At 37.0% G+C, this 25,908-nt stretch overlaps 1 protein-coding gene across 2 annotated transcripts; it reads right to left on the minus strand.

The window, feature by feature from the left end:
- Nucleotides 1-2,385: 2,385 nt before the first annotated feature.
- On the minus strand, nucleotides 2,386-16,283 carry LOC135584229 (outer envelope protein 80, chloroplastic-like). 2 transcript variants are annotated; one of them, XM_065083506.1, is made up of 16 exons: nucleotides 15,703-16,283; nucleotides 14,778-14,871; nucleotides 14,032-14,114; nucleotides 13,794-13,891; nucleotides 13,616-13,685; nucleotides 12,469-12,562; nucleotides 11,952-12,033; nucleotides 11,826-11,861; nucleotides 10,167-10,320; nucleotides 9,962-10,105; nucleotides 7,512-7,582; nucleotides 7,292-7,370; nucleotides 7,085-7,200; nucleotides 4,009-4,156; nucleotides 3,162-3,231; nucleotides 2,386-2,890 (listed from the first exon to the last, which is right to left on the minus strand). In XM_065083506.1, exons 1-16 carry the CDS (start codon nucleotides 16,207-16,209, stop codon nucleotides 2,736-2,738), a joined length of 2,001 nt encoding a protein of 666 aa, XP_064939578.1. In that variant the 5' UTR covers nucleotides 16,210-16,283; the 3' UTR covers nucleotides 2,386-2,735. The 2 variants fall into 2 exon arrangements, with proteins under 2 accessions (XP_064939578.1, XP_064939579.1); XM_065083507.1 differs by lacking the exon at nucleotides 14,778-14,871 and having other exon boundaries at nucleotides 14,032-14,122; nucleotides 15,703-16,036.
- Nucleotides 16,284-25,908: the final 9,625 nt, after the last annotated feature.

Consider the following 25,908-nt stretch of genomic DNA (forward strand, 5'->3'; position numbering starts at 1 on the left):
TTGTAGTATTAATGTCTTAAATATCATAGTTAGCATGAAGATTAAGTTAAGAATGGGAGGTGATCCCATTAACTTAATCTGGGGCTAATTGGACCCTTGACAAACCCAAATTGGGCCGAATGAATCAGCCCATTCGGACCCAGATTTCCTGGCCGACGGTGGCACCGCCTAGAAGCTCAGTCTCTAAGAGAAGTCAGGCAGTAGTACCACCCCTGTCAGGCAGTGGTACCACTTAAGCTCGGTCTCTGAGTGAAGCCAGGCAGTGGTACCGCCTGAGCTCGGTCTTTGAGTAGTGTCAGGCAGTGGTACCATCCAGTTTTGGCAGTGGTACCGCCAGGACCCTGAAAATCTAGGAGATGACACTTTTGAGCTCCAAATTCAAACTAATTGGGGCCTATGTAAACCCCACCCTTTCCTGCATAAAAGGACACCGAAAGCTTGCATTTATTCTGAGAATTTGAGAGCTTAAAATTATTGTAAAATGCTAGATATTCTTCTCCCTCTTTTCTTCTAAGTTTTGATCATTCAAGAGAGGAGTGAAAATCTGTAAGGGTTGTCTCCTAAGCCTGTCAAAAAGAGTAAAGCTGTGAAAGGGTGGTTGGCCTTCGCCTATTGAAGGAAGGCCTCTAGTGGATGTCGGTGACCTCATCGGAAGAGGAAGCCAAAAGTGGATGTAGGTCAAGATTGACCGAACCACTCTAAATCTCGGTTTGCATTTACATTCTGCTCTCTATCTTAACTGCAAACTGCTTTCGTTGCTTTACTTCAACTATACTTTTGTTTAGTTTTAAGTTGAAGAACTTTCCGAAACGATTTTCATCGAAAATGCTTTCATCGTACAAACGTTAAAGTTCCCACCCCTCCCCCCCCCCACCCCTCCTCTTAGTTCTCTTAATCCTAACATATTCTCCATTATAGGATAATCTACCTTAATTAGCCTAATTTGGTGCTATTCTTGCTCCAAAGGAGGGCCATCATCATGGCTAAGGTGATAGATGCTTGGTCGAGTACCACTATCATGAACTGATGCCCTTGCAATATAGAAATTAACACTAGCCAAAACTAATAAAGAAGTCAAAGGCACCAAACCCAAGGACACAAAGAAATTGACATTAGTCAAAACCAATACAGAAGTCAAAGGTGTCAAACCCAAGATCTCAAGAGCTCAATGTTGTCATCACCTGCTTTTGGGCATCGTTGAGGGACTCTGTCTCATGAATACAACCCATTCGTAACGCTCGAATGCATAACCCTTTAGTTCCACTATATCGCCCGCAAATGAGAACTCATCCTTCGTAAGATCAGCCTAGCAGCCTAACAATTGGCACATGAACTCATCCTGCTTAATTGGATAGAGTTCATATATAAAAAGTCAAGCTGGAGCACTCAATTAGCCCAAGAGGGATGCGGGACATTGTTTTGACATCAGCCTACGAGTGTTGGGCTATCTTGATGCTTCCTCTTAGAGGATGAGTGGGGAGCTTACTCCATGGCACCTTGAGAGCGGGAGGTGCCTTCAATCTATCTCCTTTGGCTTTTATAGGAGGGTGAATGATCAATCAAATGCTTCCAATGGGCTACTAAAACTAAGGACCACCTCTCCTCCTCTAGTATGGTACCTTGACAAGAGCCTCGATTGCTCTCTAGGCTCATTCCTCTCTCTCGTTTGGGATGATTTGTTAACATATTTATCTTTTTATCCTTCTTGTAAATAACATAGAAGAGTCTTCGAATGAGATCTCTGTGAGGAATAAAGAACAAAGTCAGATATCGAAGACAAATAAAACAATCTAGTATTCGTAGATTGTTGGGCTCCACTAATCGAGGAAACTACCCTCGAAGGGATAGCCTCCCTCCCTCACAATAACAACTGTAGCCTCTTTAGAGGAGAAGTGGGGTCGAACCAAGGGAGTGAGAAATGGTGACTAGCCCAAATCCGAAAAAGATGATAAAAATGGTCTGGAGAGTCAAGTTGGCAATAAGCATGAAGAAGATAAAAATGGATAACCCTGTTTCACAAGGGTCGTGTTATGTGAAGGTTTGACTAGGGAAGTGAAGTGGCAACCTCTGGTTGGCCATTGAAGTTTGGTCGATAGGATACGAAGATGGATAGCCCTGTTTCACAACGACTGCTCTCACTCGATCACAGACGACAACTCGTCATCCTCTTCGAAGCAGTCAATACTACCGACCCCATAGGCCGAGTGCCCACTTCCTAAGGCTTTAATGTGGTCTTTGGTGATCTCTCGTGCTTTGAACTCTGAAACAGTTTTTCTTGTGGATTCGGCACCGATCCTCTGCAACACAGAGTACCGTCAAGTGCATCATGTACAAGGTTGGAATAAAATTTCTGAAAGAATAATAATCTGATTTCAAAGCATCATGTAAGTCAAGATTGCAAGCCAAGAAAGATAACTGGCTCTCTCCACTATGTAGCAAACTTCTGTTTCGACTGAAGACAAAAATAGTTCATAGTTGCATACCTTGAGATCTACACGGTTGATGTTGTCCACATACACTAGATTATCAAAACTGCAGCTGCATGCGTCAGAAAGATTATACATACAATATGAAAGATTCCGTAGTAGCTGAAAGTCCGAGGGCATCATCTAATTGCGACATCCAATGCCAAAGTGGAGATTCCGTAGTAGCTGAAAGTCCAAGGGCATCATCTACTTGTGATATCCAACTCCAAAGTGGAGATTTTGTAGTAGCTGAAAGTCCGAGGGCATCATCTAGTTGCGATATCCTACTCCAAAGTGGAACCTCCTTGCATTTTTATCATTAAATGCATACTCAAGGCGGAGAGGCCCCAACGGTGAATCCACACGAATACCAATCCCATAACCGAAACCACTGCCTGGCTTCCCCCGTGCCCCAGCCGGATCACCTGTACAACACGAGGGTCAGCAAGCAAGATAGCAATATTAATTTTTCCATTCTTATGTATTTACCAAATCACTGGAAATATCATATCTACCTACACACAGTATACTGCATTAAATGGAACTTAATTGACTCCTACTTTCCTCCAGGAAGCAAATCATAAGGTAGGAGGCTTTTTGGACCTTGCTTGATTTATCATCAGAATATACTTATGATATATTACTGAACCCTTCAAATGTAGAAGAGAAGTTTAAATTTCTTAGTCGTAGACTTACCAGGCACCGTAGGACCTGAACCAAGATCACTTCCATAGTCTCCAAACAGCACACCTTCCAGTGGCCCATACTACAAACAAGAATAGAAAAAAGTTGATGCAAGAATGTGAAGATGAGACTTGCGATTAGAATTGACAAACACAACAGCTACGAGGGTTGTCCGAGGGTCCCAGAGACTGCTATGAATCACATTCAAACTTTGTGACAGAAATAACACCAAAGGTGTATCTTATCATTTTGAGGTTCAAGCAATCAAAAGAGGTTAACTTCCAAACAATGGATGTTTTTAGATGAGGTATGCACTCTCTTTAATTTCTCGCTGCAATCTTAAGTTGTTGGCATCTTTGCTTCCAGGCAACTAGATGGCTTGGGCAGACTTGAATCACTTTGTCTACCAAATTCTGAGTGTTGTGGCAGCAGCCAAAGTTGGTGTATCAGTTCTAAAGGCAGTCAGCAGAAGCAAAAAGGCTCAAGTGATTTAATATCCAACTATACCCCATCAAGATTATTCCTCTACGTCAACATTGTAACAGATGCTGTAAGATATTAAACATTAAAGCTGTCATGGTATTGGGAGAGACAAGTATGAAGAATGTTTTAGCAATGTTACAAGTTATATATGAACCTAAACTTGCAATGGGGCAGACACAAGCCATAGATACCAACTAGTACCTAATTATTTCCATATTTCTTATAATTGAAATGGTCACTTAAATAGTATTAAAATACAAGTGATTTAAGCAGATATAATACTTTCCTATTAATGCTTCTCCATTATTCTATTCCAGTTAATGGCTCACAATTACATTGAAAGTACATTATAGAATAAACAAAACTCAAAACTTACCATGCCAAAGGAGATTTCTCCACTGCCAACAGCATATGAACGGCCAGAACCTACTGCACCTTCTTCATAACCTCTTACGCTGTTTGTCCCACCAATAGCAAATGCTTCATGAGGAGAAAACTTGCCAAACACATGGCCTCCAGAAACACTGTGATCCACAGAAGCAGGTTAGTATTTTTATATGTATGGAGTTGTTTGTGCATGGAATGTAGTAGCAAAATCAGCTGAATGTTTTATAATTAACAGAGTCAGAAAGAATTAGATGTACATCAAAAAGGTTGCCATATACTAACTACACTATCTCCTATTTCTTACTTATGAGATGAAAATCATAAAAGAAAAAAGGGGTTCATAAATAAGGAATGTGGCATGCTGTATAGGAATTTTTAACAAACATACCTGTAGTTGATGAGATCACTTCCATTTCCTTTTCTAGTGGTTAAAATATAGATGTTCAATCATCTAAGTGATGCAACTTAACAATGACCACAAAAAGTAAAGGCATGACTTGAGATCCTTAGCAGCTAGCATGAAGTACTGAAATATGATCCATCAAAGTTGTCATCTATGAATCATCTTCACCCTAGTTGTCTCATGGGAGCCATTAACTCTTACCAATGCAGTTGCTTAAATGTTCATTAGAATTGAACCATTCAAAGCATTCAAATCCATATTAGACATCTGAGATCAAGCAAACACATTTATTTATAAAGATCTTACATGCTAAAATTGCTTGAATGCCGACCAATAGGCGTCTGAACCATAAATTCTAAACCTATGCTTATGTTATTTCCTTTTTTTATTAGTAAAAGAATTTTGTTCTCATGGACCACCATTGTTGCTGTTACCATCCCAAGTGCACAAGCACACATAGAGCACTGTGTCATGAACCACAGCAGAAGTTAATATATGAAGTTAATATGGTTAAAGGGAAAAGGCAAGGATACCTTTGCTTGCATTACCTCATCGATTACCTTTGCTTGCATTTCCTCATCTAAGTAAAATGACAGTTCATAAGTTCTAAACAATGTGCTATCACTTGTAATAATGATTTTCTAATTAAGATATTAAGATGTGGGTTACAGGATACAGGGTTAAAGTCACTAGTTTTCAACCCACTGACAGGCTTTAGACTATACCTTTTTTCCCTATCTTATTATAATATAAGGGCTTTCAACATCTTTCTCATCATCAGATAAAAAAAAATCTTTATTTTTCTATGCTAGTAAAGCACATCATTGACCTATCTTCCCACCTTAGGAGAATATGCATACTCTTTTTGAATCCTTTAAATGTACATTTATTTTTCTTTTCTGCATGAGTATAAATTTTCTTGCCTTTTCAGGTCAATCATTTGATGCACTGAGTTGTACTTTAAATAATGTGTCCCGCACAAAGCACAAACATGAATATGGAACATTGATCATCTCCCAAGTCCACAAAAGAAAATATGATAATGTTTTCTGGTCATTAGAACATTGACTGTGTTTGTTAATTCCTACTCAAGCATTTTAATATAGGTTATGTTCAGTGATTTAAAAAGGCGCTCGGGCACTCGCCTAGGCGCTCGAGCCTCATTTCCAGGCGGCGCGCTTCAAAGAGGCACCGCCTGGGCGCTCGCTCGAGCCCAGGCGTCGGGCACTTCGGGCGAGCGCCTGGGTTAAACCAGGCGACCGAACCAGCGTTTGAGGTTTGGTTAGATCTCCGGTGCTTTAGTTGGTTCAAACGAACCAACTAAAGCACCAATATCAGCGTGACTTCCCCAACCCTAGCCATGCTCGCCGTTCACGCGACTACCGTAGCTGCTCGCTGTCGCCGCTCACCACTCTCGCTGCCGCTGCTCACCGCTACCGCTGTCGCTCCCACTGTCGCCGCTCCCGCTCCTGTTGTCGCTGCTACCGTTGCCACTGTCTCCGCTCGCCGCTTCCGCTCCCGCTCCCACTGTTCGCTGCTACCGTTACCACTGTCTCCGCTCGTCGCTTCCACTCCCTCTCCCGTTGCTCGCTGCTGCCGGTGCCACTGTCGCCGCTTGCCGCTCTCGCTATCGTTGCTCGCTGTTGCCGCTGCTACTGTCATCGCTCGCAGTTGCCGCTCCCGCTCTTCTCAGTCAACACCCTCGGTCTTCCGACTCTTCCCTTACACTCTTCTCCTCTTTCGATAGTATAATGTTAACAGTATACTATATACTAGTAATAGTATTTGTATTTATTAGATTAATTTAATAACATATTTTTATTTAAAAATATAAATAATTATATTTATTAATTATATTATATATTTTTATATTTTAGCGCCTCACTTCGCTCGGGCAAGCGCCTAGCGCCTCGGGCATTTTTGAACCTTGGCGCCTAGCACTTTTTAAATCACTGGTTATGTCTGACTTGCACAAGGTATGAATAATAAATTCTAGATTTGTAAAGAACTTTTTCAAATAGTTGTGGCTTCTATCAGATGACCCCAAAATCCAATCCATAAATATGATGGAATGAATTAAAAGCACAAGAGAAAGAGCATGAATAGGCAACCTTATTTCACAAGCCCAATTGTTTTAAGTCCAACATTCCTAAAAATGAAGTTCCACATAAGAATAACAAAAACCCCACTTGCCATATGTTACACAATATATTCCACTTATCAAAATAGTCAAACATTCCTCAAAAACCAAAAGTCACTATGATTATATTGAACTACTTGATTGATCTTAATCAGTTTAAAGTAGTTCACACACCACCATTTAGCCATTGCAGGCTTCCTGTTCACATTCACAGGGTGTATGTCAGTCCAAGTATGAATATTACTTACAAGGAGTGTATCATGAGATGTACAAGTATAATAAACATTCCTCATGGCAAAACTGCATATAGATTTTGCTCAAGTAATTATATATTCAAGTTGTGGCCCAAAAAAGTAATTGTAAAGCTTCTGAAAATACTATCCATTCCTGTAGTTATAAGAAAACAAATCACCATCCAAAAATAGAAATTTTCTGGCTTTCCACAGTCACAACGTACATTCACTCATATTCATCTTATATCAACAATATTCATAGTGCTAAAATATCACTAAAGAGTCATACCTAAGCATAAGGCGTGCAGGCCCAAGTTCATAGCCTTGTCTAGCACGAGCACTGACCCTGTTGAAATACAGCCACTCGGGAAGGAAGGGAAGTCCTTGTTCCATGTTGAGCACAAACTGGAAGTAAAATGACAATGGAAGATCAAATAACAATCAGGCCAATGAAATCATCTAACATAATTAAATTAAAGGCTAAAAGAAGACCGACCATTGAGGAGCTACGATCACCAGAATCTGTATAGACACTTTCCAACTTTGCAATCAGCATTTCATCATAAGCATTGCCACTGAAATATCATGTGAACAAAAATATAAGATTCCAAAACACTTAACTACAAAGTGTACAACAATATACAAAGAAATTGCAGCATATTTATTAAACACTGAGGCTCAGATTGCCACTGAGAGGTAAATGAAGAACTAGATACCTAGCAGTTAATGGGTTGCTGTAGAAGTCTTTTATAATGGGTTCACCTTTATCATCACGAGCACCAGCACGCTAACACAGTATAAATTGCAATATACATTAGGGAGCAGAAATAAAAGTACAAACAAGAGAAAAGACGAGTGAATCAAGAATTACATACTAAGATCTTAAATTTTGTTGACATCATAAGATCTTAGCTTTTGCTTCTCTCTTATAAATGGTAGAAATTCAAGTTGCCTTATGCTACGTAAGTTAAACTTGATGTGATCGTCATAATTCCCCTGTATATCGGATGGTATAAAAGTCCATGTGGTGCCAGGCTCTTCATGCAACAAATATGATGAACTGTTAAACCAACCAAAAAATTGGAAAAACCCAGCTGAACTGGAGGATCTAGTTAAGTTTGGTTCGGCTATTTTCTTTAAGATTGGATCAGTTTCAATTTCAGCTTAACTGGAGCATTTGTTAATGCCACCGTGCCACAACACGTCAACACTTTGCAAATTTTCCATTCCAAGAAATATATTGAGAGATGAGATGAGGTCATCAATCCAAGAGCAGAAGCTCAATGAGGTCGTCAGAATGCTGCCATGACTTCTTTAATGCTAAAAATTTTGCTCTCATCTTCTAGTGCCTAGACTAATAAAAAATAATAAAGATTTGGCATAGGGTAAGTATCTAATTTCTTGGATAATAAAATCTGACTAATGAATTCAACCAAGTGATCTGTGCAGTTCAGTTGGTTTTTCAGTTACTTGAACCAGTTTCAGGTTGTGTGATTGGAAAACTGAAACGGTTTATTTGGTGCAAAGCTCTCATGGATTCCCGAGCAGAAAAATACACCACTGCATGTATGACACCAGAGCATCAGTCATTGATATTATACAATGTAGAAACATTGATGCCAAAGAAAAGCACAATTTGGACAGTGTTAGTGGTGCCTGTGAAGCCTGAGATCCCACATCAGATAAAAGAATCCTACTAATCCAAGTGAACCAAACAAAGGCATCAGTAATTAAGTGAAAGAGGTTAAAAAATCCCAAAAATAATCCATACTGGATATAAGAAATTATGAATATTAAAAAATATTAGAACAGTAACTCTAGCGTATTCAAATCATGATGAGGATCAAGGAGTTATAATCCAGTTTCCATGTGGATGATAAATATCTTGGAAGCAAATCATATAGTTCCAGTGTCTTTAGAAAACTTACTGGTAAACAGTTTATGTTTCAGACACAATAAAATTAATTTTCAGATCATACAGACTGATATCATTAGTGCGCTTACTACTTGATGTTCAGATCACTTACCCATGGACAGTAATGGCAATTTTGCCATTTCATATTAATTATCTAGACTATTGTCTTTTCAAACTTACAAGCAAACACAAGTACATGAAATTCCAAATGAGAAGTTGTAAAACTATTTTCCCATGTTCAGGAAATCTGGAGGTTCAACATTGCAATAGTAAAAATGTGAATTTTTCCATATCCTGATGACAACAAAGGGACATATGTTGTACAAACACCAAATACAAGTACTATTACCAAATTATATAATCCATATCAAGGTTCGTGATTTCATACCATACCGGAGTATCGAGTTCAGCTCGGTACAGTATGGTATGAGTATACCAAGCGATATGCTCTGGCATACTACTCGACGTATATATATATATATATATATATATATATATATATATATATATATATATATATATATATATATATATATATATATATATATATATATATATCAAAAAAGTTAAAAAAAAAGGGGGGACAACGTTGAGGCGACGTCGCGTCGTTTCTTCTCCCCACGTGGGGAGAAGAAAACCTCGAAACCTCGGTGACATCGCCGAGGTTTCTTCTCCCCGTGCGGATTAGGAGAAGTCGCCGACGTTGCAGAGGTTTCTTCTCCCCACGCAGAGGCTTCTTCTCCCCACGCCGAGGCTTCTTCCCATGTGGATTAGAAGTCGTCGACGACGTCGAGGCCTCGTCGCCTCAGACGAGGAGGCAACATCTCATTTGCAACATCCAGTTTGTGAGGGCGATGATAGATCAGGATCATCGAGGGAGAGCGACGCCGGATCTCTAGGTTCTCCCTTTTCTTCTCCCTCTTCTTCCTTCTCCCTAGGCTAATACCGCCTGGTAGCAGCCGGCGACGGTTGAAATCGACTATCACCATCTGATTTGGGGTAGTAATGGGACGAAAACAGCCCCAATCGATGGTACCGCCCAGTAGCGGTCCGTGTACCGGTCTATTGGCAGACCGGTATGTACCGCCCAGTATGGGCAGTATCATTCGAAATTAAAAACTCTAATCCAAATATCCATATAACACAATATGTATATATACATCAGTTATACATGTATCAGACAAATAAATAAATGGTGTCATATGCAGCAGGCTAGTACCAGAAACGAACAATAGGATCTAAACTATATACCTGATAAATAAGACCAACGGTACCACTCCACTTTGGTCTAAAAGGTCGACTGTATTCAATTCCAGCAGTAACTCGTCCAATGGTTAGGCCACCATGATCAGATTGATTATTTCCATGTACTAGTGTTCCAGGAGTCCGAGAATTCTGATAACAAGAAGGAAAGATGATTGATTGTCAAAAACATATATCTAATCGATATAATTACCTGAACCATGATTGTCCTGGATGTTCTTTTATTGTCTGCATTTATCCACGGATCAGTATAATTTATGCGAAATATCGAGTCGATTTGCCCCCTTTCTAGTGAAAGATTGAGCTTTTGGTTCCTCCCAAATAGATTTCTATGAGAATAAGCAAAGCTGCAACAAAATGAAAAAATAGAACAGCAGATCATATGGATTCAATTTGACAAAGTCTGGAGGTCAATTGAGACTGTAAACAAATTTAATTAATTTCAAGGCTGTACCATCTACTTTGGGAATATTTCAATAATACTATGCATGTATGATAAATCATTAGCCGCTTGCTTGCTTAACCACTTATGCATGACCATCCAAGTAGAGGTAATTCAACAGTACATACACTAACAAACTACAATAGCACTGTCTTCTTATCACAATTTTTACACATGTACTTTTTTGTAAATAAATGTAAGGATCTCATCAATTCACATTTGCTAGTAAAGGCTTATTTAAAATAATCAAATAGAAAACATGATTGACGTTAATACATGCCTAACATCTTAGCACAACTAATAATAATGACTCTATCAAGGAAGAGTTTGGCTTTGAATAAATGTTAAATCAAGTATTCAAAATAAAAAATTAACATAAATGCTGTTTTATCTCTTCCTTCCTAACATGCAAATAAGAGTTATGTAATATAAATTAATAACTACTATGGTCATTTGCTATGACAAAGCTTTCAACCAAAAGTATCTATATTTCCATACAAATAGTTGATTTCAGGCTCATTTTGAAATACCAAAAATACTTCAAAATCATGGTTCCCCTTACTGGTCCATACCAATGTACCAACCAACTCTCGGTACGATACATATCAAGCTGTACCAAGTGTACCAACACAGTATGAAGGGACATACTAATGTACTACCTATCCCAGTCCTCAGTCGAATTGGTACATACTGCCCGTACAGAGCAGTATGCCTCGGTACGACAAACCTTGTTCAAAAGACCTTGAAACATACCATATAACAATAGAGAAACACATGGCCAATAGATATTGCCACCAAGGTTCGCCGTACCGTACCGTACCGGCGTTTCGACACAGGCTCGGTACCGGTACGGTACGGTATACCGCTCGGTACACCCAGGTGTACCGAGCGGTACACTCAGGTGTACCGAGCACTGTAGCAGTGCTACACTGCTACAGTGCACTGCTACAGTGCTCGGTACGGGCGGACCGGTACAGGACGGTCCGCGTACCGCTAGCCTGTCGGACCGGTACATACCGCCCGTACCGGGCGGTACAGTCCGGTACGACAAACCTTGATTGCCACATAGCAAAGGAATAAGAAAAACTACATTACCAAATATATTTAGGCTGTGAGAATAATGAAGAGGCAAAGAATATTTTTGAAGAACTTAAGAATTAAAAAACAAAGCATCAAAACCTTAAAACTACAAGAGCATAATACCTGAGCTTTGAGAAGCAGAGAAGTTCAACATCCATGGATTTTAATTGTTCTAAAATATATTTGATTACACAGTGTACTGAGGTAAATTCATGCACTTACATAGCTGATGGCACTACAAGCATAGGGATCATTGACTTCATGGTTGATGTCATGCAAAAAGCAAGAAAAATAGTTCATTGGTGAATAAAACAAGGTAATAAACATTACCTGCCGATCAGTCCTGAAAGGGGTCCACTTGTTATCCTACACATACCACCAAGTAATTATTGCTACCATTATGCGCATTGTTGTAGAACCAAATTCAAATGAATACTTCCCCTTAACATCACTTACCCACTTGAAATTCCACCACCTGCAGAGAAACCACCACTAGGACGTTCTACAAGATTCATAACTAAATCAACCTTCCGTGGATCTAATTCAAAATAAGAGTATAATTAGTTAGGGTCCATTGAGATAGAAGACAACCAAAGCTAACACTAGCACCACAATTCTGTATTTAGCAAGTATTTGAAAAATAAGTAAACAGCATTATTTTTTTTTAATTAAGTGAAGCAAAAAAGGTCATATTATTTATATTCTGGGTAAAACATGAGAAAAGATGTCAAAAATTTCTATAAAGAACAAAGAAGAGCTAGAAAATAAAATTTACAAAATATATTGATAGTTAAAAGAAAAAAACAATACAACTTGATAACCGACAATACTCTGGAATTCTTAAGTTATTAAAGTAGCATGACCATTGTAGAAATTGCAAAAAGAAAATATGATAAATCATAAAAAATTTGGTTTGATATTAATGTGACATAAAAAAAATAAACATCTTCCAGTAACAGAGAGTGTCAAATACTTGCAGTAGGCTGTGGAATAATTGTAACATCTTCCATTATTCCCATTGTTAATATCGTCTCAACATCTCTTTTTCCCTGTAACCTACTGTATACCTGTTTAGGCAATGTTGAACAGAAAATATGAAATAGTCAAGAAGACATTATAAATCCATTACAAATCCTAGTCGTTGCTGCTAATAGAACTCAAGAGTCTCTTTAAGAAAAAATACCAAGATTTGCTTTCTGTCAAGTTTGTTATCTGACAATTACTCACAAATGTAATGAACATATAAAAGGGTGCACGATCTGTTTGACATCTTAGACGTAGTAATTTTATCAGACAATAATGTACTTCATAATTTCTTCACACAAACATGCAGTAACATCAATCCAGCATTGCAGTGATTTCAATAAGAGATAACATGCAGTACTGCCCCAGAGAAGTAAAAGCATAGAACACTGATGTGCACTATGTACCAGCTTATGTAAAGAATGAAGGCTCAACTGTCTCTGGTCATATGGCCTTTGAAATTGTCAAGATGCGGCAGGTGTCCATTCAACAACATAATAAAGATCACATCGGCCCTTAGCCTAATTTCTGGACTACACTTTGACTCCTGGAGACCCAAGATGGGCCCAATAAGCTCTACCAATGAGCTACTGCCACGTCCTCCGAAAAACTTCTAGTCTGTCACAGCAGATTAGCTTGCACCATAAAATGTGCATGTTCATTGGGACCAAGAGGCATAATATGACATGGCCTTTACAATGGCACATGCATAGCATGTAATATGCTAACCTAAAGTTTGCATGTGTATAAGTTCACTAAAAAGTTATTATCATATGTTACTCTTCCATAATCATCTATTTTCTTTCAATGATATAATTGTCTACTCAATAATGTTGCATATAATAAAAGACATTAATTTAGAACATGAAACACGATCTAGTGCCTTATTTGATTAAATTATCAGCCAAATGCAGAATAAGGCTCCGACTGAATTTATTTCATTGCACTAACTTTCCAATAACACAAATTGTGAGATTTATTTTTTCTGAGCAAAAAGCAAAGGCCTAAGAAAGATAATAATAATAATAATAAAGTGAATGCACATCAAAAGTTGTAGACCAAAATATACAAAACCATAAATGCAGCCATATTTTGACCTGCCCTTTTTTTGTTATGAGCTGTTGAAGTATAGTTTCCTGTTTTGTTTTCCCTTCAGTTGGTTCACCTCTGAATTAATTATCAAGAAAAGGAAAAAAAACAATTATCAGGAGATAAAAAATTAAGTTGTTCCTACGGTATTTAGGTTCTAAATTCATTCAATGGTAGGTTTCTTACGTTTTTCTATCAAGAAAACGAATGGTGATGTTATTGACCTCAGCTTCTGAAATTTCTAACCTAATTATCCCTCCTGAAAGGATCTCAGCATATGATACCTGCAAAAACAATTAAATTGTGATTATCAGGTTAATATGTTCATCAGAGCATTGACATAAGCCTTACTTTGTGATATTATTAATTGCATATAACTCTATATAACAAAAGAAAAACCATCAGGTGAGTTGACTTCACCAACCAATCCAGTTAGCCCACGTTCTTGATACCACCCATTAATGGAATTGATCACTTGATCTAAATGCCTTATGTTTACAATTTGTCCTGCATAACTTGACAAAAACATGGCACATTAATAATTTAGAACTTTAGTTAGATAAAAGTAAATGGAGCAAAAAGAAAAGTACAATCCACTAAATATTACAAAGCCTGCCATCGATCACTTGTATTACAAACCACTAGCGTAATAATGAATCTCAACCTAATTAATATTAAGATGGTTCACATGCAAATGCAAAAATTTACAAGATATTAGTATAAACATCACATAGTCATATCAACTTGTAAAACCTCAGGTGTTAGACATGCCAAATTTAGATATAATTTCAAGCAGCATCAACACATCAAATGAATGGAGAGGGGACGAGGCCAAACGTCATGGATCATCATTGTAGTGAATAATGGACAAGCTGGAGATAATGCGGGACATAGCCCTAAAAGAATATTAATATAGTACATAAAGAAACATACAAGTAAAATTCATCGTAACCTTTCTAACAATCACTGATAATATACGTGAACCTTGACCAAAAATTTGCAATTCGATACATCCTTCTGTCTAGCATTTTATAGCAATATAAACTGGCTCTTTAAAACTATATTCTCAAGGTGCATTTAAGTCGCTCTGAATCATGTCCAAACAAATGCAACATCTGCAGGTAGTGGCAAGATAACCCCCATAAAGATGAGACTACATCAAGAACCTACCATATCCATCACGAAAAGCATCTTCCAAAATCTTTGAAGGGAGGACATTTGCACCCTCACAAATCAATCCTCGGAATTCCTGATTAGGTTCTACCTGGTAAAAAATACATATCATGCTAGACTTCATTAACCATGCAGTGCACTGATGAACTAACATTGACCTAAAAGGAAAATTGAATGAAAATTTTGTACAACAAAATTGTTTAGGAAAAGTTAAAGCAAGATGTCAATAAGAACAAACCCAGTACCACTACATAAATTCATGTTCAAGTTGAGAAAAACAGTCAGTCCTCAGTGATTATTTCTTATAAACAGGATACTACTGAAAATGGTAAAAATTATAAAAATGAGTTTGTTTTTGCTATCAACCAGAATGTGAAGTTGTAAACATGCACTTCACTATTTTGGGCTTTTGGCAACAATATGTCTTCATTTTAGTTTCACTGAGGGTCACATATTCAATCAGCTCTGGATCCTATGATTATACATGGAACGATGTCCATGAATGATTGGTGATAGGAATCTAATAACAAACAAGCAAAGAAAACTTTACAACTACAACGATAATAATAATGTCTAAAACTTCCTAACATGTTAGCTCTTGATGGCACCCGGATGATGAAAGTAAAAACAAATGTTGATTGAAATGGTAGGACTATAGGAACATAATTTTGGCAATTGATTAGAAATTAAGTAATTTTCAAATGCGATGAAATATGTTTATAGTGTCTTGGGTAAAAACAAAGACATATTTATGCAACTAGTAAGGTTTTTCATTGATAAAATTAATCGGAAGCAGGTACAAATAGGAACCATTGCAGCAATCAACAAATGAAAATCTGTTTTTTTTCCCATAAATGTCCTCTTTTTCCTTTTATATCGGAACCCAAATTAATCAAGAAATACCATTGATTTGGATCTTTACCTGAAAGACCAGCCGGATACCGTCCCTGGTGTCGAAGGCAACAGGCATGCACAAGGAAAACAACCCGGTTTGGATGACCCTGTGGACGTCTTCCTGCACCTCTCGCACCGTGAGCGCCGAATTGGGCCGGCAGGACTTGAGCGCTCCTGCGGCGGCCGCCTCCAGATCGGCCTTCTCCAGCATCTCCCCATCCTTGTTCCGTATCAGAACCTCGCTGATGAGCACCCGCTCCTCGTCCTCCCTCCCGTGCCGCCGGGGGTTCGGCTCCGCCTCCGGCCGTGCCATGGCGAGCGACGACAAGCACAGCAACGGAGGGTGCGGCCATTTATTCGGAAGCGAGGTGAGGAATCTGTGGATCGCCTCTTTGGCCCGGTCGAGGTGGAAGGAGAGGGTGTGACGCGCGAAAAGAGAGGAGTGGAGGAGTGGGCGGAATGACGGGGGCCACGACGAGGCCGCAGGAATCTTGATGGAGGAGGAGACGAATCGTATGCCTTCGTTTCTCACCATGATCGAGGCGAGGAGAAGAGGGAGGGCGAGAGAGCGGAGCCGAGTGCTAAAACCCTAGGAGACCGCCATCACCGGCATCCGGCGTTTTGTGGTTCGAGGGTTCCACGGTCCACTGAAAACTGTACGGTTCGGTTGAACCGGATGGAGATTAGATCGGCTCAAACGGATGACCGGTTAATACGGTCTCCTTGTTTCCATTAATTCATCAAAATAATAACTCACATTACACGTACGAGAATTACTTGTAAAACTACAAAACTCGTTTGTGCCTTAAAGTAGAACTTGAATCATTCAATTCTTTTCATAACAAGTGGTCTTTTTTTCTTGAAAAAACTTCTTAATGATTAAAGCACAAGTCAAAAAAAAATTAAAATTTCGAGTTTAATAATGAGTGATCTTTCTTTTTTTCTCAACTAAAGAATAAGTTAATGATCAAAGTAGTTAAAGGACCAGAATTTCGAGTGTCTATGTAAATTGATAATTAAATTTCTTTGTGTGTTCTCTCCCCTATCCGTTCAGTCAATTTTCTGGACCAACTTAATGATGAGATGATTAGTTTGGTGGAACGACTATTCATTAAAAGTTTGAGGGTGTTCTCGTGCGCTGATAGTTATTAAATGATTAGATGATCAATTTATATTGCTAACTTAAAAAATTAGTTTATGTGGTATGCAGAGTTAGATTATGCGATCTTTGGGATCTTTTTTTAATTGAATAAGATATATTATTGAACAGATGAAAAGTTATAATTAATAAAAAAAATTATATTATAATAAAATTTCTTAAATGATGTTATTGATAGGAGAAACTCTCCTAATTACTAATAGGAGAAACTCTCCTATATTATAATAGAATCCTCTGCTCTTACCTGTATATAGATAGGACCTCTAGCGATTAAACGGGCATGGTTACACTGTGTGACGTGATGGACATGGACATGAACATGGGACATGGATACATGATAATCATTAAGAGATTACGATTCATCGCTTATCCTCATTGTCCCTAATCTATCAATCTAAATGATCTTATGAAAAGATAGGAAGAAAAGAGAATGAGAGTCTAGTTCTCCTTCCGGATTGATAGTGGTTTTTGGATTCGAAGACGATGCTCCTACAGAAATGATAAAGTTCTTTTCAGATAGCATTGAAAGGTACACGTCATAAATTTGATTTATTATTATTTGATTTCAATTCTGACATTAAATATTTTTACGTAACATATAGCATATAATTAATTTTATATTTACAATTAGTATCAGAGTTTAGTTTCTTAAAATCAAATACCTTAAATCTATTATTTTCTTATTTACAATGCATGAATGATCCTTATATATTGTCAATCTAAATTCCTATCTAGTCAATCCTGTTGTCTTCTTACGGGTGACATGAGATTTGATTTTTGTATCATGAAATTCGATGATCACGTGATAGCGATGGCTGTGCATCACCATCCAACCGCACCGACTATAGTAGCACTGTTGCGTGTGGCCCTCTGTGGTAGATCTATTAGCCGCATATAGGTGGCCACACAAGTGATGAGTCGCATGTCATGATTGATTATGCATCACGGTAGCCACACCGACAACAACCGCAAACTGAGCGTTGGGCCAATCACACACGCGACGACCATGTACAAACAATAACCGTGCCCAAGCTTTAGCCATGCACAGGCAAAGGCCATGCCCAGAGAGTGATTGCACGTCGGGTTGGAAGTACAGGCGAAGGTCACATCGACGGCAATCGCACAAGCGATGCGACAGATTAGGATTTTATCAAATTATAATTTTGCCCTTTCTTTTGAGATTAGGGTTTCTCAATCAAATTATAATTATGCCCTTCTATATTTTATTAATATCATCTAGTATTTTGTCCTTCTTTTTAGAATAGCAAAATTATAGTTTTATCCTTATGAAATTGAGAATTTTTAATTCATATCCTCAATTATATAATTAATTAATATGATTTTTTTATTGTGATTGAATTTAATCATGATATATTTCGGTTATTTGATTGGATTTAGTTTTGATCAAATGTGAAAAATTTTAAAATTCTGATCTATTTTGACCTTGATCATTTTTTATTTTTAACTTACTTAATTGGGTTGATGCTTAGCCCAATTTTGGGCTTGTCCAATTAAATAAAATTGATTCGTTTAATTTAAGATTTTATACGAAAATAAAAAATATAAATTATGGTTTCTTTTATAGTTTTATCATATGACTTATTGATTGTATTTTGCATGTGGTAAATAAAATTCAATTATTATTATTGGATATTTATTTAGTTATTCAAATATATATATTTAAAATTATAAAATAATATTTATCTTTCACATGAAGACATGATTTATATTTTATCATGATTACAGTTAACATATGAGTTTTTTCTTTTACTGATTAATTTTAATACTTATTATAGTTGTTCTATTATCATTGAACTCATCTCCCTAAGTTCTAATTGATTGTTAGTTATTAAGGTGGCCTAGGATGATAAGCTTATGGGATACGAATTACAATAAAAGTCTTATCATTTATAGAATATTTTAAACTATATTTTATATTACTATAATGATCTTTTAGCCACTAAAGTAGCCTAGACCAATAACTTATAAAATTATATTAAAGAACTAGTTTTAAATAATATTAAAGAAATAATATTCACAATATCACACATAATTAAAAGATTTAGATAATCTCAAAGGATAATCTATTTTAAATAATTATGTGATTAGGTAGGATAATACTGGTTTAGAAATCCTGACAGTTTAGGATTATATACTGAAAGGTAGCAATACTATTCCACAAGGATTATATCAGTTCTCTATAGATACTGTTAAGTGTTAATATTTCACTTAAATATGAAATATAAATGATATTAATAGTTCATCATATCTTAGAAATTTAAATTATTAATGTTATTCTATATTTTACAGTAATATTTCCTTCCATACATTCTAATGCTTCCAACACCTTTGTACTCTCTGGATCAAATTATTCATAATAGTTAGAGTATGCCCAATTCATATTAGGTGTATTAGATTGTGATTTAGCATTACTCATTGAAAAGCTCGCAAACTTGACTAATGAAAATACTATAAAACATATTAATAAAATAAATACTTAGAAAATATCTAATAAGTTTTATTTAATGTTTATAAAAATAATGATTGTAAATAATATAATGACTTTATTACTGATTATAACTAGTGTATGAAAATATTTAAGGGCTATTAAAGATAGATTCAAATATATTGATAAGTTATTGGCTAATGCATTAATAAAAGAATTTACTATAGCTTAGTATGATAGCACTCGAGGGATTCAGGATTACATTCTCAACATGACTAACAAAGTTACGAAACTTAAAATATTAAGTATGAATGTTGATAAGTCTTTCCTTATACAGTTCATTCTTAATTCTCTTCCTCCTCAATTTAACTCATTTGAGATTCACTATAATACAAATAAGGATAAGTGGGATATGAATAAACTGACTAATATGTGTGTTCAGGAAGAATTAAGATTAAGGCATGAAAACTCTCATAATATTATAACTACTACTCAAGGAGCTAATAACAAGAAAAGAAAGTCGATGCGTCATCCATCAAATAAATTTGTTAGGGACTGAAAATGTTAAACAGATTAATAAAAAAAAACTTCTATAATAAAGTATTTTTCTTTTATAGTAAGAAAAGACATGTGAAGAATGACCATATTAAATATAAAACTTGGTTCAAAATGAAAGGTATAAACTTGACCTTTGTATGTTTCAAATCAAACATTATAGAAATTTCTTCTAATACTTGGTGGATTTATTTTAGTGCTTCAACTCATATTACTAATAATATGCATGGATTTTTTTAATCTAAAAACTAAAAAAATATAAAAGATTCATCATTATGGAAAATTATCTCAAAGTGAAAGTGGTATCAATGGAAATTTATCGCCTACGCCTAGAGACGAGTCATCCGATGGATCTTACTAACACATATTATATTCCTACTATTTCTAAAAAATTAATTTTTTATTTAGAATTGATGAGTTAGGATATTGTATTTATTTTAATAATGATAAACTCAGTATATTTTATTATTCAATAAAAATTATTTCTAGAATTTAATGTAATGGTTTATATAAAATTAATTTGAATCTAGAGTTTACAAAGATATTATTGACCTTGCAATCAAAATATTAGATTGACTCGTAGTTTCAGTAATATAAAATCTTTTATATTATGGTATAGACGATTGTGATATATCTTCAAGGAAAGAATTAAAAAATTAGTGAAAAATAATATTTTAAAAAATTTAGACTTCACTAATTTTGAAAGGCTTTGCCATGGTGGGTCTTTTAATTGAAATGCATCATTCCACAATATTAGTACTTGCTCTACATGGTTAATGATGCACACAAATATAATATTATTAAGCTATGCATCTCTTTTATGCGGATCATTATTATCATTCGCTCTTCTAGTCATTACATTTTGAAAAAATATTGATATTTTTTGTAAAGGTAATAATTTCTTAATTAAGCCAGCAGGCATAGCTATCAGCTTTGACAATATTTTGATGCGGTTGTAGCGAGTAATGAGAACAAAAGGTTTAATAAAGAGTGTTTGCTAGATTACATTAAGGAAAAACAAACTAAGCATATAAAGAAAAATATCATAAGAAGTAAAGAACTCCTTGAGATTAATTATATTGATATCTACGGACCACTTTATATTCCCTGTTTAAAGGTATTTCATCACATTTATAGATGATCTATCTAGATATGACAATATAATACATAAAAAGTTTCAAGCTGTTAATACTCTTAAAGTATACATAAATAAGGTTGAGAGATAATTAGATAGAAAAGTTAAAATTATCAAATCTAATAGAGGTGGTGAATTTTATGACAGATATAATAAACCCAATCAGAATATTGATCCTTTAGGTAGATTCTTAAAAAAATGAGATATTTATGCTCAATGTGTCTTACCAAGTGTGTCATAGTAGAATGACATTGCTGAAAGGCAAAATAGTACTCTTATAGGCATGATCAACTAAGCTATTTCTTTGTCCCTAAATCAATATCGGGTAAAGCTCTTAGGACAACTATGTATATATTAATAGGGTTCCTAGTAAGTTAGTTCCACCAACTTCATTTGAGTCATGGACTAGTAAAAAACTTAATTTAAGACATTTATATATTTGGGAATGTCGCACAAAGATAAGAGTATTCACTCTACATGAAAAGAAATTTGATCCAAGAATTATTTTTAGTATTTTATTAGTTATCTAGAAAAATTCAAGGGATATAGATTTTATTTTCCTAATTATCGTATGAGGATAGTAAAATTTGATAATGTAATATTCCTAAAAAATGACGAAATCAGTGAGAGTGAAAAATCTTGAAAGATCAATTTTGATATTAAGGAGATATAAGTTCATTCTCTTTTATCATCTCCTAATCGAGAGATTATCGTTATTTAAATTATTGAGAGAATTAATGAGAGTGAATAATAAAATAATATCGATGCACTCACACATGATATTGATGCCGCCTCTAATGATCTTATAGAACAACCATAATCCATAGTTTTGAACTCACACTTAATTAAAATTATTTAATTTTACTATTCTATTTATATTTATGTTTATGCATATTATGGTTGAATATAATAATAAGATTGTCTTGACTAGACAAATTATAGAGGTTATTATGGACTATATTAGAAAAGGTTAATAATATTATGGTATATAGAAGGGAGTATGACATTGATGATATACGACCGCTATAATTCATATTGGTAGTTTGACTTAATGTAGTATTATTATGCTTATTGGACTTATTAGCTTGTTTTAAAATTCATGGCCATGTGTAAAATACTTTTAAAATTTTTTTAAAATCCATTTAGGTAAAATTATTTTCAAATAAATTTTATTTTATTTATTTTGATTTTAATTTATTTTTATGTCTTATCAATTAATAGCCAAGTGGGAAAATATTATATTATGTAACCCTTTTTAATTGAATAAGATATGTTATAAAATTGATTGAATTTTAATGAGAGTTATAGAGAAAGGAAGTCTATATTATGGTAGGATTCCTTAGGATATGCCTTTGATAGGATAATTACTTATCCTAGACTCTCTGCTCTCGCTTATATATAAACAATATTAAATTTCAGATTTGGATGATGAAATCAATTGAAAGTAGCAAGTGGGACCTAATTGAAGCACCCGAGGGTATTATATCCATCAGTTGCAAGTGAATTTTCAAAAAGATCGAAGTAGATCAAAAAGTAGAGACCTAGAAAACAAGGCTAGTAGCTAAAGGATATCATCAAAGGCAATGTGTTGACTATGATGAAACCTTCTCACTCGTAGTCATGCTAAAATCCATTTGAATTCTATTGGCTATTGCAGCACACTATGATTATGAGATCTGGTAGATGGTTGTAACAACCGTGTTCCTCAATGACAAACTCGAGGTAAAAGTGTATATAATACAACCTGAGGGATTCGTATCCAAGGATTGTCCAAATAAGATATGTAGGTTGAATCTCGTATTTTGATGATAAAACCAATTAATAATTGTATTTATGTTTTAATCTGCATTTTGAGTGGCGCAGGATGCTTCGATCAGGATGAGACAATTAAAGCAGGAAAAATCATGTTGTGCCGGAGGAACATGTCAGAAGATTAGACGTCGGGCCGGTGGATCGGTCGACGTATCGATAAAAGGCTTCGGGTCGTGGACTCGGGCATCGGGCCAAGAAGAGCGGGTATTGAACCAAGGATATCAGAGTTGCGGAGTCAACTGGCCGATTGGGCAATAGGCCGCAAGAGAAGACGATGCGCCGAAGAATCGGACGAAGCGTCGAGGGACTAATGACATACCAGACAACTTGGTTAATTGCTTAAGAATAATTGTCTCAATCGAAGTTTTGTTTTACATGTGCAGGATTAACTACGATGGATGTAAGACATGCAGCAGCAGTTGCGTCGGAGTCAAGACTATGATCACGTTGGGAGTTCGAGAGTTCGACGAAAGTCCGGACAGTCGTTGGAGGTTCTACGGGAACAAATCCGAGAAGTCCAGGAGCTTGCCAAAAGAAGCTTATCGGAACTCGCCAAGTGGATCGTCGCAAGTCCAGGAGTTTGCCGGAAGTCCGTCGGAGCATCGTCGGAGGTTCGTCAGATGTTCGCCGGAAGCTCGCCAGAAGAAGCGATTGATGCACCGAAGCAAGCTGTAGTAAATGTCTTAAGAATTATCGTAGTTAGCATGTAGATTAAGTTAGGAATGGGAGGTGATCCCATTAACTTAATCTGGGGGCAATTGGGCCATTGACAGACCCAAATTGGGCTGAATGGATCAACCCATTCGGACAAAAATTCCTAATAGGCGGTGGCACCGCTAGGGTCAGCAGTGGCATCGCCTGGGAGAGGGTCTCCTAGGAAAGCTGGGCGGTGCAACCGCCCCAGGCAAGTAGTGGCACTGCTTGGGCTCAATCTTCGAGCGAGACTAGGCGGTGCAACCGCCCTTGACAAGCGGTGGCACCGCCAGGGCTCAGTCTCCGAGCGAGACTGGGCAGTGCAACCGCCCTTGTCAGGCGATGGCACCGCCCAGAGGCTCAGTCTCCGAGTTTTGCCAAGCGGTGCAACCGTCCCTGACAAGCAGTGGCACCGCCCAGAGGCTCAGTCTCCGAGCTCTGCTAGGCGGTGCAACCGCCCCAGTCAGGCGGTGCAACCACCAGACCCCGAAATTCCGGGAGATGACAGTTTTGAGCTCGGAATTCAAACTGGTTTAGAGCCTATAAATACCCCTCCCATCCCTGGGTAAAAAACACAAGCACAGAGAGATTAAAAGAGAGAAAACGCTGCTGCAATCTCTAGAATTTCCCTCCTCTAGCTTAAGTGTTAGAATTATGTTTAAGAGAGGAGAGTGAGTGTTAGAACCCTTGCAGATTCTAAACTTGGGGTTGATCTCTTTAGGGGATCGGCCTCCTTGGAACTCTATAGGGGTTCCTTCCTCCAAGTTGCTGCTCAAAGGCTGCAGAAAAGATTCATCTATTGCTTATCAAAAGAGGAGGAATACATGGCTATTTATAGGGCTTCTAAACCCTAACTCCTAATAGGATTCCTACTTAAGACTCCTACTTCTAACCATCTCCTAATAGGACTCCTACTTAAGACTCCTATTCCCTTACAACTCCTAATTCTTCTCTAAGAAGCAACCTCCTAACCCTAGCCGGCCTCTTCACCTCTTTAATAGGGGTCGACTTAGGTAGGTTTTACATGAATGTCCCTCTCAATTAGGACTCTTCTAGCTAGAGTCCTAACAGACCCGTCCTCTTCAAATCAGCCTTGTCCTCAAGGCTGAGATTCCATGAACTCAGGGAACCGGGTCTTCAGCTCCTCATATGGTTCCCATGTGGCGTCTTCAAGTGGTAGATTATTTCAATGCACTAGTACTTCAGTAGAGGGATGTCGGTGACGTATCATGATCCTGCGATCGAGGATGGCTTGTGGTTGGGCTTGAATAACTCCATCCTCAGTTGTGTTGGGCAGTTGGATCTGGGGTGACTCGTGTTCTTCCAATTTGGGCTTCAGGCATGATACGTGGAAGACAAGGTGAATTTTGGCATCCTTAGGTAATTTAAGTCTATGCGCCACGGCTCCAATACGCTCTGTGATCTAATAGGGCCCATAAAAACTTGGGGATAGCTTCATGGAGGCTCGGGTGTTGATGGAGAGTAGCTTGTATGGTTGTAGGCGAAGATAAACCCAATCTCCTACTGAAAATTCTCTTTCACTTCGTCGTGTGTCGGCTTGCTGCTTCATTCTGGCTTGAGCGGTAGAGAGATTATTTTTTAACAGTTGTAAGAGTTTGTCCCTATCAATCAATTCTTGGTCGACCTAATCTACCTTGGCCGAGCCAATTACATACTTTAGAATCACAAGGGCTGGTTGACCATATAATGCTTCATAAGGGGCACATTTTGTAGATGAATGATATATAGTATTATACCACCATTCGGCCTAGAGAAGCCATTTCGCCCACTCATTTGGTCGGTCGCTAGCGAAACACCGAAGGTACGTCTCTAAGCACCTATTTACCACCTTTGTTTGGCCGTCAGTTTGTGGATGATACGCTGTGCTCATCTTGAGTTTGGTGCCTTGTAACTGAAATAAATCGGTCCAAAATTTACTAGTGAAGATCATGTCACAATCACTTACGATGGACCTTGGCATCCCATGCAGTTTAATAATATTTTCTATGAAAATCTGGGCAATACTAGCAGCAGTGTAGGGATTTCTCACAGCACAAAAATGAGCATATTTCGTAAGTCGATCAAATACCACGAGAATCATACTTTTATCTTTGGAAGGTGGCAGCCCTTCAATGAAGTCCATGGAAATATCAGTCCACACTGAGTCCGGTATGGGTAGTGGTTGTAGCTTCCCTGGATTTGCCACAATTTCACCCTTGTGCTGTTGACATACATCACATTGTGCCACATATTCAGCAATAATTTTTTTCATCCCTCTCCAATAAAAAATTTGCTTCACTCTTTTGTAGGTTCTTAGGAATCCAGAGTGCCCTGCTGAAGGTATGAAGTGCATTTCATGCATGATGATTGTGATGTAAGGAGAGTCAGGTATAAGCACAATGCGACCTTTGTAGCGTAGATCCCTAGAATCCCA

Source organism: Musa acuminata, chromosome BXJ1-9, assembly GCF_036884655.1.
Source record: "Musa acuminata AAA Group cultivar baxijiao chromosome BXJ1-9, Cavendish_Baxijiao_AAA, whole genome shotgun sequence".
Classification (NCBI taxonomy): Eukaryota; Viridiplantae; Streptophyta; class Magnoliopsida; order Zingiberales; family Musaceae; genus Musa; species Musa acuminata.

What these genes read in the sequence shown, in the direction of transcription:
- LOC135584229 (XM_065083506.1), bottom strand. Translation starts at nt 16,209, where the DNA reads ATGGTGAGAAACGAAGGCATACGATTCGTCTCCTCCTCCATCAAGATT. An exon ending in TGCTTTTCGTGATGGATATG is followed by an intron (nt 14,115 to 14,777) that starts GTAGGTTCTTGA and finishes CAAGTTATGCAG; the next exon opens with GACAAATTGTAAACATAAGG. An exon ending in CCAGGACAATCATGGTTCAG is followed by an intron (nt 10,106 to 10,166) that starts GTAATTATATCG and finishes TCTTGTTATCAG; the next exon opens with AATTCTCGGACTCCTGGAAC.